The sequence below is a fragment of the Phodopus roborovskii genome, unplaced genomic scaffold, assembly GCF_943737965.1.
Source record: "Phodopus roborovskii unplaced genomic scaffold, PHOROB, whole genome shotgun sequence".
Taxonomy (NCBI): Eukaryota; Metazoa; Chordata; class Mammalia; order Rodentia; family Cricetidae; genus Phodopus; species Phodopus roborovskii.
Genome location: NW_026126469.1, coordinates 15045458 through 15060701, shown reverse-complemented (window position 1 = coordinate 15060701; position 15244 = coordinate 15045458). Strand labels below are relative to the sequence as shown.

The window sequence follows — 15244 nt, the reverse complement described above, 5'->3', positions numbered from 1 at the left end:
ATGAAAAATTTCCACATCTGTATCACCATGTTAGTTCTACACTTGGATTCACACTCCTCACTTTCTAGTACATTTATCAGATAAATCTGACCTACATTCCAAGGACCACATGTTCTTAAGCTGTATCACTGACTCCAAAAACACAAAGCAATGCTCAGGATGCCCCCCTCCCCTTTTTAAATCAAACTTTTTATCTAATGAAGTATATACATAGCATCTTTTATCTCTATCATTTTCTAATTGTAATTTCTCTATTATTAATATTTTAAAGCAAATTCCCACCTGAGGTTTTCTAATCAATCTGGTTTGTAGGCATTATCTTACCTTCAGTGTTTGTGAGCTGCTGCCTTAATGTATTGGCAGTGATAGCTAGCATGCGCTGTATTCGCCAAAACAGGACCACGTCATTGCATTCCAGCTGAAGTAGTAAACAGTTAAGATTAGATGCAAATTTAAAAACAAAGCCTATACTAAACACATAGAACCTATTTCCTAAGTCTTACTAAAAATATCAGTGCTTATCTAATAATACATACATGTTTCCTTTGAGATGAAGCAAACCAGAAAAGCACTTAGAAGCTTCAACTTAGTAACAAAGATTAACAGAGCTTTTCCAAGGCCTACTTTAAAGCATTTTTTTTTTTTTTTTGTAAGAAAATGCTCGAAACATGTCAGTCTGCTGCCACCTAGGGGTTACTTTAAAAGGTATGAAAGCTATGTCCATTATAAGAACTAGTGTAACAAAGTAGTTTTGCTATATGGTCCCCACCATACATGTGGTTGGCTATGCTCTACACACATCCTCCCCTTACAGAAACACAAACACACTTCAAGTCACTCTAGGGTACACATGACTGCCCTTTCCCCCACTTCTTTGCCCCCAACGATACACATGGAAGGCAGTCATTCCTAAACTGGCAAATCTCTGAAAAGATAAAAGGCTACTCTTTAAGTTACACATTCTTTTCTCTAAGATGCTCAAGGGCTTAAAAGTTAATAGTAAAGCTGAAGTTTACTTTTTACCATCTTTCAACAATTGCTGCTAAAACCTCACCTCAGAATCTATAAAATGCCTCTGGTAGTAATAAAAACCTCTTCGACAAAGGTTACAATGATTTAAAGCTGTTTTTAAGAAATGTCTTCTATAAACTTGATGCCAAGTATCTTTAATCTAAAAAGAGAAAAGGAAAACTGAAGTAAGTATTGACATGTTGACCACTGAGAAGTTAGTTAATACAACATTTACTTCTAGAAGTTTATTGAAAGCAATAGCAATGTTTGTATTCTACCAACCTTTTTAATCCACTTCCATCATTCTTCAAGTCAGATATGAGATTTACTGGTTTTTCACACTTCCAAATCTATGAAGTTCTAAGCAAGCACTGTAGCTACAGTCACACACTCATTGTGGGGCAGGCTGGTAAGGGAGCATCTTTACACAGCAAGCAGTGGGGGTAACCAAGGCACTGGTCCTAGGACAGTGTTAGGACCTGAAAGCTGGTCTCAGACCATGCTTAATCAATGTCAACAGACGAAAAGCAATCCTTTCTATTGTGTCCCCACCACAGTGGCACTATGGTCTGCAGGAGTATTTAATGTTCATCACATCTAGTAACAAAACAATAACGCTAGCAAGCAGAACAAGTACCAACCCCACTTGACAGATGATGACAGCAGGACTTGAGTTATCAATTACTAAAGGGAGCAGTACCAGTAATACAATGGAAATAGGTGAGAATCCAATCTCCTGACAGCCCATATTCTTTGGCTGTCATGGCAGCCTTATAGAATGTTCTAAAAAACAAAGTGCCACTAGGGAAAAAACAAACAAACAAACAAACAAACAAACAAAAACACAAACTGAGACGTTCTTGCCTGCAGAAAGTAGCAACGTGTACTACTCTACATCCAATAGAATCCCCTACTGCATTAACCTAAGTCATAAAATTAAAAGTATCAAAATACACAAAGCTTGGGTATTCCTGGTCCAACATACATGGGACAGAACTACTGGCAGGTGGGATTTTTGGGTGGGATGATTCTGCAATATTTACATATACATTTTGGAGGTGGGACAAAGGTCTAGACACAGAATTCACTTATGTTTTATATATACTTTACACATACTCTAAAAGTAGTTTTATGCACAACAATAGTGTGCCTAGATTTTGAATCCAATCAGTCCCACAAAGAATTGTCTTGTGATATCAGCTGGAGTGGAAAAAGTTTCAGGTTTTGGAGCATTTCCATTTACCCTTTTGAATCAGGGGAGGATGCTCAATTTGTAAGGCCTTTCTCTTTCTCTCTCTTTTTCATTTTTGAGATAGTAGCCCTGGCTGTCTTGGAACTTGCTCTGTAGGGTGGCCTTTTATTAATGAGAGCTAGACAAATTGGATCTACACCCAGCTAGAAGTTTTCTGTTCAGTTTATAGACGATAGCAGCTCAGGTTCTTACAGTTTCTCTGTTCTCACCTCAGGTAGAATTTAAAGGTGACATTTCAAAATAGTCACGGTGCTTGGAAGGTTTTCAGTTTGCTTTCCTCATTAGATTTATTTTTCCAATTGTCAGTGCACCACATGGGTGCAGGGAACCAGCCCCAGGTCATCTATGAGAATAAGTGCTCTGAAGTGTTGGAGCTACCTTTCCAGCCCCTAAATTCTAAACTCTACACAGCAGGAAACACAGATCCAGTAACTGTTTTAAAATTCTGCTGCAAATAAGTATTATGAAGCTAAGACAAAGGATGGCTGAATATATAGACTATCTTTGTTCTCTTGTCAGGAATGAGGTCTTATCTAATTCAATAAAAATTAAAATACCTGTCTCCCTCCTAAGTCCACTTATATCTAATTGAGCTCCACTGACCGTAAACACTATAAACACTACCTATGTTGCTGGGAATGGTATGCCCCCATTTAATCCTGGCACAGCACTTGGGAGGCAGAGGCAGGTGGATCTTTGTGAGTTTGTGGCCAGCTTGGCCTACATAGTGAGTTCCAGGTTAGCTAAAGCTATATAGTGAGACATTGTCTAAAACAAACAAAAAACAAACAAACCCTATTAAAAAAAACAATACAGCTATGCTCCCCCAGCACACTGATATCTGTTTATATAAGTGGGGCATAATTAGGCAAAAGTCAATTGTTGTATGCTGAAACTATAAAATGGAGCTGAGATAAGGTCTGAGAATGCCTTTTATCCCTCCTATAGGAATTGCTAAAATGACTCATGTAAACCTAATTTTCTAACTTTCTCCAATTACCCTTTACAAAACTGAAAAATTGCTACTCTTCATATACTAAAATGACTATAACTATAGCAGTCAGTTTGCTCATGGTCACAGTCTCAGAAAGCAGAGCCCACCCCCTTCTTTTTCCAAGCAGAATCTCTTGTGGTCTCGGCTACCTCAGACTCACTTTGTAGCCTGAAACCCTGCCTCCACATTCCAAGTATTGCATCCATCACCATATCTGGTTCCCAGTGGTATTCATTTTTCCCCAGAGTTGAGGACCGAAGCCAGAGCCTTGTGATTGTTAGGCAAGTAATCTACCAATGAGCTAAATCCCTAACTCCTATATGGTATTTCTTACCAAGCTTGGATCTACTTCGACTCCTCGGGACTCCAGGTTCTTCCGGACTGTGGTAATCTCATCACTTGCAAGATAAGCAGGGTGCTCCTCATTACACTTCAGCATCTTCTCCAGTTCATTCTTGGTTTCATTGTGAACACACTTCAACAAGTTAAAGGAAGGCTGTTTAGACAGTTCAAACTTGGCACTTGTGGAAAATAGAGGCCCATTTTAATAAATGTATTACTACGGCAACACTATTAATTATGAGAAGGGACATAAACTTGGAGGCCTATGAATGCAGAGCCACTCACCTTATGAGTGACTTATTGGTGGAATTGTAGCACCAGGCTCCTTAGGACAGACTTTCACTCTTGACTATAGAGTATAATTAGTGTCTAAGAGAAAGTGTCTAGATGAGGCTATGTGGAAAAAACGATATTCTATAAATTTCTACAATAACTTAAGACTTTGTCAAGTGTTTCTGTTTTAACCAATGAAATATCAAGTGTGTGTAGTTTGATGCTTTTCAAAAGAAGCTCTTCCATTAAAAACATCATACTTTGAACTATTCCTGAAATACTCTTAATTCACTTTCAGCCTCTTCTGTGAAACTATGCATTAATCTCAGCAAAGGAAGATAACATCTACACTAATTAAAAGTTTTAAAATAAGACTCTTACACTGTCTAACTGAATTTATCTCCTCAGTCCTTCATTCAGACATGGATGGCAAAAGACACTAGCTGCAAATCACTAATAACATCATTATACTATAAGGAAACTTGCCTCCTAGCACTCTACAAGGACATTCTGCAACTGACCAGCTTTTGAATGAAAGTGCAAATTTCACAGTCCGTTCATTCACACAGCTCTATTCTAAGCACTGGATAGAGGGAAGGAATCCTAATGTAACATTCTCCACCCAGCCTGTGCTTTTATGCCTACATTCCTGTCATCATCAATCCACTGATAAAATAACAAAACCTTTCAAAGAAAGCTTCTTTCTCGTTTATCTGGGCTACTGGTTCTGCTAAGACATAGTGAGAATGTTTCACAGGGTGGGATTTTCCTACAAAACTAAAGGAAGGTTACATACAGGCATATGTCTCATAAATAAGGTTTATTATTATTATTATTATTTGTGTATGTGTGTGTGTGTCACAACCTAAATGTGGGTACCCATAGGCCAGAGGTTCTGAGCACTGAACTCTGGGAGAGCAGCAAGCACTCTTAACCACTGAGCTACCTCCCCAGCCCCTGAGTCTCTCATCTTTAGCAAAGGAAAATATTCTGTTTCTTTTCTTGCTAAGTCTTGTCACCCATGAAGGCAGAAGAACTGCATATAGCTATCTACACTGATGTGGGGATACCTTCTGTCTCTCCTGAAATATGTTTCCAACTCTATCTTCTAGGTAAGAGGGAGCTGGGAGGGAAGGACAGAAAGATTAGGGAAAGAGGTGACCAGTCAGTCAATACTTTAAAGGAAAAAGAAAAATGGACACACAGACACATCCCAGGTGATTCTGGTGTTCTCGCCCCTTTATCTAAACTGTCAGCCTGAGTCGTCTTAAATATGTTGGCTTAGCAGGGGTGAAGGTTCATCTAGGAAGGGCTTCTAGATTCCTCTTCTAGAAGTTCATATTCTTTGCAATGACCTTACAATGCATTTGTTACTTCTCTTAAATGGATTCTGGATAAAAACAATGTGTGAGCAGGACTCTCTCTCTCTCTCTCTCTCTCTCTCTCTCTCTCTCTCTCTCTCTCTCTCTCTCTCTCTCTCTCTCTCTGTTTAGTCTATTTACCAGTACTGTAACTGTGGTCACTGATTGCTCAGCAGGCTTCTGTCCCTATGTTGAGTTTAGCTGCCATATACCAGCTGTTTCTAACCAATGTCTCTTCCTGCTCCATGTCAGCTTCTGATGAGAGCTCCACAGGTCTTTAGACAGACCTTTTCTCAGCCCATCTGTATGGCAGTGAGAACACAGGCATTGCTGACTTAGGGTCAAATCACTTAATCTAGGGAGCTTATGAAATAAGGACTGTGTGGCAATGGAAAAGAAACAGGGCACTGACCATGCATTTCATTAACTATTTAAAATGGAAATACAAACAAGGAAATAAGGTTATATTCTTTGGGAGTATTTTATTCCCTGTACCTCTGAATTCTTCCATGTTTTAGCATCCTTTTTACTAAGTAGATTTAGTGAACACAGGAAACAAATCCCAGTGGACTAGATACCACCTCTTTTTCTTATTATTTCACCCACTTATATATTTTGGTTCTTTGTTCTATTTATGGACTTCCCTTTAAGAACTGAACTGAAGGATGAGACTGATGTTCACAGGAAAAGAAGCTACGAGAGTTCAAAGGAATAAAAAGGGGTGGGTGACACACACTTTTCTGCAATTTACTGATTTTTAAAGTTGTTTATACTTAGCTTTGCCATTTTGTTCTGAAGTGCTCATTCAATATTTACTAAAGGATGAGTTCTACCATACTTCCCTTTTGGATTTTCATATTTACTTTGTATGCATATTCACAGAAGTTACTACAAAAAGTTAAAATAATTTGAATTAACTTCGAACAGAAAAAAATCAGAGACAATATAATAAAATTATATATACATATGAATTCTTCCTAAGCACAATTGTCACATATCCTTTGATTTTGTTTCAGGTTTTTTTTTTTTTTTCTTTTCTTTTTTCCTTCCTTCCTTCCTTCCTTCCTTCCTTCCTTCCTTCCTTCCTTCCTTCCTTTCTTTCGTCTTTTTTTATGACTACTCATTATTTAAAGAGATTTTTATCTATTTTACTTTGCATATGGGTGCTTTGCCTGCATGTATGTACGTGTACCATGTTTATGTCTGGTGTCCTCAGAGGCCAGAAGAGGACATCAGATCCTCTGGAACCAGAGTTTCTGGTGGGCTGTAAGCTGTCCTGTGGGTGCTGGGAACTGACCAAACCCACGTCTTCTATAAGAGCAGCAGGAGCTCTTAGCCATCAAATCATCTCTCTAGCCCAACTACCCTCTTCTGAGTCTCATTTAGGGAACTGAAATGAACAAAGTAGTCAACCACAAATGAAGTACACTGTATTTACTTTTTTAATCTTTTAATAAAATAGACTCATATTTTTATGTTTATATAACTAAAATTCTAAAGAATCTTCTAAAGCCACAAGAAGACTGTGTATGCATATGAACATGTCTATGTGTGTGCATGTATATGCATATGCACATGTGCATATGTATGAGTATGGTCCTGATGTATGCATGTGTGTTATATGTGCACATGTGTGTGGTTGCTGGTACCTGTGGGTGGGCACATGCAGAGGTCAGAGGAGGACATCAGATGCCTTGTGCTGCCACTTTTCACCTTGTGCCTCAGACAGGCTTTCCCAGTGAACCTGGAGCTGGGCTGGCAACCAGTGGCCCACCCCAGAATCCTTGTGTCTCTACCCCAGGAGTGCTGTGGTTACAGGTGTTCATGCAGCCATGCTGGGCTTTTTTGGGGTATTGGGATCTCAACTTAGATCCCATGTTTACATAGCAAGAACTCTTACCCATTGAGTCATCTCCACCAGCCCCAAGACTGTGTGTTAATGTTTGAACTGAAATGAGCAAGATGAATGCAGATATGGTGGCACAAGCCTATAATCTGAGCAAGTAAAAGGTTGAAGGAGAATTGCTGTGAGTTTAGGCCAGCCTGAGCTACAGAAATCCAAAATTCCAAAGCAAACCAGACCACGAACAAAATACTATCACGAGAACAGAGATGTTCTTGCTCCTACCTGCTCTTGGGTTCGATTCTTCCAGTACATCCACCTCTTTTTCCAGTCTGGGCCTATCATGTTTTCAATAGCATTTTCAGCTAGAGGACAGATAAAAATTAATTCAGTAGGAATTTTATCATTTATTAAGGCTATAAATTATAACTAACAATGATATGATTGGTATGGCAAAAGTATGACAATTATGTATGTGCTTCAAATATATGAAAAGTACAATTGTTTACAGAATTCCTATATGTAAGGAATAAATATAAGTATCTGATGTCCAATTTAATTACTCTCTTTATTAGTCACAAGTAACTCATAAGAAATCCCACAATTAAATATTCAACTGTACTCAGGACATAGACTTTGAAGTGTTAAGTATATATTAAAAACTAATTAATTATGTATGTGTATATATGGCATGTGCATGAGTGGAGGTCAGAGAACGACTTTCGGGCATCTCTTCTGTCTCCAGTGTGGGTTCCAGGGATTCAACCCAGGTTCTCGGGCTTTCATGACAATTGCTTTCCCCACCAAGCTATCTCACTGGCCCATGAATTATATTTTACAATGCTTACACCTCTAGAGCTATGTCCCTACTTACTATCCTTGAGCCGAGCTTGAAGTGCCTCTTCCATAAAGTAAATGGCTGCATCCCATTGTTGCTTGTCTGATATGGACCGGTCTTCCAAAGCATTGTGCTGAATGACCCTCTGAAACAGTCAGGGCAAAAAAGCTAATTCAATTATGTTCCCACATATCTGTAATTTTATTTAAGCTGGCAACCTAGTAAATAGTGAACGTTAACAAATGGCCACATAACAGCAATGTAGGAGCTCCTTTTGTCTGGCTGCATCTGCCAGTTTGTTTTCTGGAACAGAATGAAGTCTCTTGTGGTTGAAATTAAAGAGCTAACTGAGAGGGCGAAAAGGTACACAAACAGCACACTGGGCTATATGAATCCTGAGAGTCGGAACTGTACTACCCAGAGGGTCATATTGCCTTCTGTATTAAACAGAAAAAAGAAAAAAAAAATTACTAACCATTTTCTCATTGCTTGCAGAAATACAGTGACAGGGCAAAGGCTCAATCACTGCCAATCATAAACATTAGCTATTATTTTTATGATTAAAATCTGGTTTCTAAATTTTATAACTTTTGAGTGAGTGAATGAAACTGGCAATTCTTTTAGAAAACCTGTCTTCCAGGCAGTGAAATAAGGATATGGTTTTCAAATATGAAGACAAATATTTCTCCAAAATGAAATTATGATTACAAAGAGTACACAGTGAGATCTGTGCTGTTGTAGAAAAATCACCCAGTTCTTCCAACAGCTCCTCTTGTGACCTGGCCCTGCTAGTAGAAGAGGCTTGGCTGTGGTGGTAAGTGCATGCTCATTAACATAGGAAAAGTACATGGAGGGGTCAGGAGCTAGAGTAGTCAGAGCAGGGTGAATACCAGCTCTGCCAATGACGGGACTGTGGCTGTCCTTACCTGACATGTCCACCCAAAGACTTGGCCCCCTGATGTTGGTACCAATGAAACATGATTGGATCATGAGGGCACTAACGTCATCAATGAATGAATCCATTGAGGAATAAATACTGAAGGGATCACTGGCAGTGGGGAGGAAAGCAGGCTTCTGTGGGAGTTCCTCTGAAGACTGTCTCTTGTCCCTGGTGCCATCACCTTTCTGCTTGGCTATTACAAACTAAGCAGCTTTTCTCCACTATTCCTGCCTATCGGATCCTCACTTCATAGGCCTAACAGCAACTGAATCAAGCAACCCACAGATGGAAACCTTGGAAACCATAAGTCCAAGTAAACCTTTCCCTCTTGTCAAGCTTGGGTGTTCTCTCCCAGCAATAAAACCTAACACAACCGCTTCAGAATTCAATCAAGCTTTGGGCCTGGTGGGACAAGCATATAATCCCAGCTATTCAGCAGATGCAGGCAGAAGGACTGACAGGTCAAGGACTCTTGGGTTACAGATTCAAGGTCAGTCTGGGCAACGTATAAGACCCTACTTAAAGAAAAAGAGGCTGAGGATATAGCTCGTTGCCTAGCACATATGAGGTCCAAGACTCTGAAAAAAAAAAAAAAAAAAAAAGCCAACCAAATGATGCTTACAAATTCATAGGAGTTGTTGTTGGCATATGGTAGACATTCAAAATATGGTAGGTAGTGCTAAGATTTTACATCAAGGTACCTACAGACAGGCCCAAAATAACTAATGGATGGCAATTCGTGGAAATGTATGGGAACCTGCTTACTGCAAAATCTGACCTTTCTTCTGAAATGGAAGTAAAGAAGCTCAGAGTGTTATTTTAGAAGAGCCAGAGGAATGAAGGGCAGGATACAAATCATACATCTCTTAGTTTACACTGTAGTCATGTAAAAACTCAATGAAAGAATCTCTTTAAGACATCCCGTGAAAACGATGCTGGCATCCTGATTAGACAGAGGGCACAGCAGGTTCTAATCAGGCTGAGGGCGTACCAAGCTATCTTCTGCAAAGTCATTCCACTTGTGCCGCTTGATACTCTCCTCCTTCACGGCCTCCTTAAGCTTGTCAAATATGTCATCGTGCTCCTTTCCTTTGGGTTCTGTCATGAAGCGGGAAAATTCCTCTTGTAGTGTCTCCCAAGCAACCTAGGTACAAAAGAAAAAAGCTGTAGCTAGACTGCTTACCATTAATTAATATGCAACATGAATAAATAACGTGAAACCAAACAGATGTGATACAGCAGCTGATCAGGAAATGGAAGGTCATTGATAAATGCAAGCACACTAATAAGAAGGCAGCACAGGGGGCATAGTGTCATAGGCCTTTAACCCTATCACTCAGGAGGCAGAGGTAGGTGATCTCTGTGAGCTCAAGGCCAGCCTAGTCTACATAGTAAGTTCCAAGACAGGCAGGGTGACATACCAAGGCCCTGTTTAAAGAACAACCTGGAAATAATAGGCTCATATCCCCACAGGACACATTCGCTGAGCTGAGCAGGGCTGGCTCCTTTAGGCAAGCCCTATACCCCAAGTCTGCCAACAAATTTACTTCACTTATTTCAACTACTAACATATCTGATGAGTCTGCCTGCTCCTTCCACATCAAATCAAGTTTAAGTTCATATTCATTGAGCCAATCATCTTTACAGTTTTGCTTGCAAGCAAAGATTCATATTAAAAACGCCTGAAACAGAGTACCAGGTGATCCTACATTCAAAACAGCTGGACAAAGCAGCCTTACAGACTACAGCCAGGATTTCTGCATCTTCTTAGAATCCCCCATGACAGCGCCCCTTACCAGCAGGAAGTAGTTTGGAAAGAATGACGCCGAAATTCCCAAATATTGTCTGTAAATGTTTGTTTTCATTTAAATGGACTTGGTTATATAAAATAAATAAATAAAAAAGTATAAAAAAAAGTTAAAAAAAAAAAAAAAGAAAAAAACCATTACTGAGCTAACTTTTACTCAGTCTCAACCATGAAAGGAAAAGCACAAGGCAAAGTGACTAAGGTGAGGTGGTTTTTGTTTTGTTCTGTTGTGAGCCTGAGGGCAATCCCCTGCTCAATTTAGCCTCCCTAGAGCTAGGATTACAGGCATGCATTTCCATGCCTGCATGGGATGGGAATGAACCTACTAGTTTCCTACCCTCATCAGTCCCACTCTTCCCCCCAGCACACAGCCAGGGTAGAAAGCAGAGAGACAGAATTACTGGAAGGCTGAACAAGTAGTAGGAAAGCTATCAGTTTTCACACAGTCCGGCCAAATGCATCAGGACAGAAATGGATTCTTCAAAGTGCTTTACCTCTGTAAATAATTCCTATTCAAAACTAGCAGGACCCTAACTCAATGCATATGTATGTATTATAGGGTCCTGGAGAAAATAAAAAAACAAAAAACAAAACAAACAAACAAACAAACCAAAAAACCTCCCAAAACAAAAACGGTAACAATTAGTCAGTTTGAAGGTATTCCTGATAGAAGCTCAATACACAGAAGTTCAAATATTTCATCTTCAAGTCAGTTTTGTTGGTTTTATTAAATGTTATCTTTGGAAGGAGAGGCAATGCCTTTAGGCAAAAAGCATCCTGATTAGTAAACTTTTATGTTAGCAGCAACTGAGAACAGTATCAAGGTTAGCTCCTACGGAGGTGGGCGCAGAGCGTGCATGAAGTGTTAAGGCTGTGGACAAAGACTGTAAGGGAAGTAAGACCTGCAACCCACAGCACCTATTTCCTCCATACGATGCTTCTTACCCATTTAATTAAATTACATCCTAACCTCTACTGCTTTATTAGGAAGCTGCTTGTCAGTCCACTGTTTAAGCTTGATGTCCACTGTGGTGTTAAATGTTCCTGAATTCATGGTCTGTGCAGCTGGAAGGTAGATGTTCTCAATCACATGAGTTGATACTCTTTCCCACAGAGACTGCTGAAGGATTTCCTCCCTGAAAGTGAAGTTTCAAGAAAGCCAGTATGGCGTTAAACAATTGAAAAATAATTACAGTAATAAACTATACATATGTGAAGGGTTGATGAATTCAGGGTATGTAAACATCTGTAAACCACAGGAATCAAGATAAACACCTCTCATCAGACCTATAACTATTCTATTTGCTGTCATTACAATTACTTTCTCTTTTCTAGAACTTTTCATACACGTAATCATGTAGCATATATTCTTCCTCCTACGTTCTTTCACCCAACATACTTACTTTGAAATCTGTAGTGTATGCATTACTATTTCACATCTTTTTATTGCAAAGCACCACCAATGGTGTACAATCCACCATTACAAACAAAGCTGCTGTGGGCATATCATCACAGGTCTTTGCAAGGATGCATGCCTTTCTTCTCTGTGGGTACACATCTAAGAGTGGAGTGGGTCGATATATGACAGTTTTTGGTTTAGTTTTTAAAGATACTGTTCTTTTCTAAAATACCTCAGTGGTTTACATTCCTACTAGCAGAGAAGGCGGGTCCTACTCTCTACTCACGGCACTGTCCTGACTCTCAGCCTGTCTAATAGGTTTCCACTCCATCTCACTGTGGCTACAGGTCTCTAATAATCATTCTGGGTGTATTTCCATGTGCTCATTAACTTAGTTCTAACACAGACTGTATGTGTTTACCGGAGTTCAAGGCATAAACTTTTGATATAAATTTTACAATTTAACAAATGGTATCACAAAGCATAGAGATACAGGATATCACTATATAAGCTATTTCAGCCCTTCAAGGCCAAGGAGATAGTATAAAGGATACATATGTAAGCTGAAAATCTCTAAATTAGAAAAGATAGCCATTTCCACTAGGAAAATATTTGAAATCTCAGGAAGTACTCATTTGACTTCCACTGAAATAAATTCTGCTGTTGTAGAATACATGGTAAAACCAAAACAAAAAACCAACAAGAAGCAAACCAAAACTACCCTGTTATCTATCATTTGGTCCATCTGGAGTGCAATCACAACCCAGTGAGAGCAGAGACACTCCTGCTGCCAAGGCAAAGGGTACCAGCCTACTCCTCCTCTGAACCACTGGGCTTAGCTGCTGGTGTCACCTTGTTAATGTTCAGGTGGCTGCTCAGTTACCACAAAAGGGAAGCTTATGAGAAGGCACAATAATTAATGATGGGGCAGAAAGGATGTAAAAAAAAAAGAAACCAGCATTCTTCTCTATTACGTCTATATCCAGTCACCAACCTGTCAGCTCTCTTTTCTGTGTCACCGTTCAAACATCTCACACTCTCTCGCACCTGCACTACCAGTACCCACGTTCCAGTCACCTGACCTCTTAAGTGCTTCCCGACTTAGAGCTTTCCTACCTTGAAGAGTGTGGTGATAAATCATTTATTATTAATTAAAACTTGTCTGAGGATTCAGAAAGCAAAGCCAGCCACAAGCTATAGAGATCAGGCAGTGGTGGCACACATTAATCCCAGGACTCAGGATTAAGAAAGAGGTAGATGGATCTCTGTTAGTTCAAGACTACACTGACTAAAAGAAATTGATTCAATTCTAAAAGAAACAGCGCACACAAAGGTGATCTCAGCACCTGGGATCACACGCCTTTAACCCCAGCATTAGGGAGGTGTATAGGACAGGTGCAGGGTCTTCAGTAGTCAGTCTGAGAGTTAGTCTCTAGCCATATTAAGGAGAGCACAGCTGTCTGGGGATCACCCCTTTAGTCTGAGCTGAGGCAGAGATAAGAGCTAGTGGCCAGCTGCTTTGCTTTTCTGATCTTCAGCTTGAAGCTTGAACCCCAATACCTGTCTTTGGGTCTTTTATTTATTGTGTTACAGAACACCCATAAAGAACTGGCTTACAGCTCCTGTTTCTCTCTGCCCTTTACGTGTTTATGAGAGAGCCATGGACACAAACATCCAATTTTTATTTTTTCCTCTCACCTCCTGCCTTTGCAATCCCTTTGTTCCCATCTTAACACCAATCCACTCTTGATACCACTCTTGATACCACAAGTCTCAGATTCCTTAATTTGAGTTAGGGAACTAATCTATATTTTCTTCATTTTTGTTTTAATATTTTCACCTAAAAATACACAACCCATAATGCTGGATTTCACAAAGTATATTTCCATAAAGTCAGCCCATTACTGTGCTAGAAAAGATGATTACATGTTAACAACAAACCATTACCTCATTTAATGTCAGCAGCTGTATCTGTAAGATCATATACACTGCTGGACAAATATGCAGTGTATATATATTTACTACTGTAACACATATATGTCAATTTGAACCCTCCAGGATTCCTTTCTTAAAATATGACTAAAGTATGCAGAATGTCTACAGGCAAGTAACAAACTATCCCATTCAGACATACAGTACTTACTTCAATAATTCAGAGCTAAGGCATCCTTAGAATGCCATGTGATGCCATTATTCCAATAAATAATACCAACAAAAACTTCTAAGGTAATCCCAACTATGCTCCTGAAATTCTTTGGTATAATACAGTTAAATCCACTAAAGCATGGACAGTTAAGGCTGGAACTGGCTATTCTGATCTTTGTGTCAAATTCTAGAGTCTAAAAACACAAGCTGATCAAGAAAACTCACTAGAGGTCATCTCATCAGCAGCTAAGAGTTCTCAGCCACCAAATGTGCTAATTCTCAGCTAAGTCTTCTCTATTGGAATTCTCATTTCTTGTCTTTTCACAACTCTGTTAAGTGCCTTGTGTAACAAACAAAATATATTTACCTTTCAGGTGTATTTCAGTGTGGTTATAGCATAATATTTTAGCATTGCTCTACCTAAACAAAACTAGTCACATTATAATAAATTAATTTGTAGCAGGATCACATTCCCCCCCACCACAAATAATATTATTAGTTATGGGCTCCCCTTCCCCTTTTGGTGGTACTGAAGAGAACCCAAGGTCTTGGTTTGTTAAGCAGGAACCTTACCATTAGTTGCATCCTCAGTTATGATTTATAAATCACCTTTATGTATATTACCCTCATACAACCTAGAAAGGCAACTAGTACTCAATTAATTATCCTTATGGACATTTAAAATTTACATGTACATATCTGTGTATCTACATCTCTCTTGAAATTGTATGAGGTAACTGAACTGGTTTAAAATATAACTAAGAAGCATAGCAGTTTGTGTCATATATATTTAATTAATCAGTGAACAGTAAAAATAAGATCAGGTATCTTTTTCTTGACAATGAGAGTAACAAACTTGGCAAACATTGATGACTTAAAGAGGGCATCACTGAGGAAGAGAGGGCACTGAGATGGGGAAACTGTGAGAACAAATTTAAACTTAGGAACGAGATGCTGGTGTCAGCTCAATGTGATAATCTGTGACTGAGCAAGCCAAAGTACTGAACATATGTATCATGAATGGTGGTTAGGAAAGTTC

General features: G+C 39.2%; 1 protein-coding gene across 4 annotated transcripts in view; it reads right to left on the bottom strand.

Moving 5' to 3' along the window:
* Positions 1-15244, bottom strand: part of Opa1 (OPA1 mitochondrial dynamin like GTPase) — a 72565-nt gene that overhangs the window by 19519 nt on the left and 37802 nt on the right. For all 4 annotated transcript variants that reach the window (XM_051191267.1, XM_051191269.1, XM_051191268.1 and 1 more), the window contains 7 exons: positions 11632-11797; positions 9846-9998; positions 7951-8059; positions 7362-7441; positions 3592-3732; positions 1055-1171; positions 325-418 (listed from right to left, as the gene is read on the bottom strand). In XM_051191267.1, coding sequence (XP_051047224.1) covers positions 325-418; positions 1055-1171; positions 3592-3732; positions 7362-7441; positions 7951-8059; positions 9846-9998; positions 11632-11797 — 860 coding nt within the window. The remainder of the gene's footprint in view (positions 1-324; positions 419-1054; positions 1172-3591; positions 3733-7361; positions 7442-7950; positions 8060-9845; positions 9999-11631; positions 11798-15244) is intronic.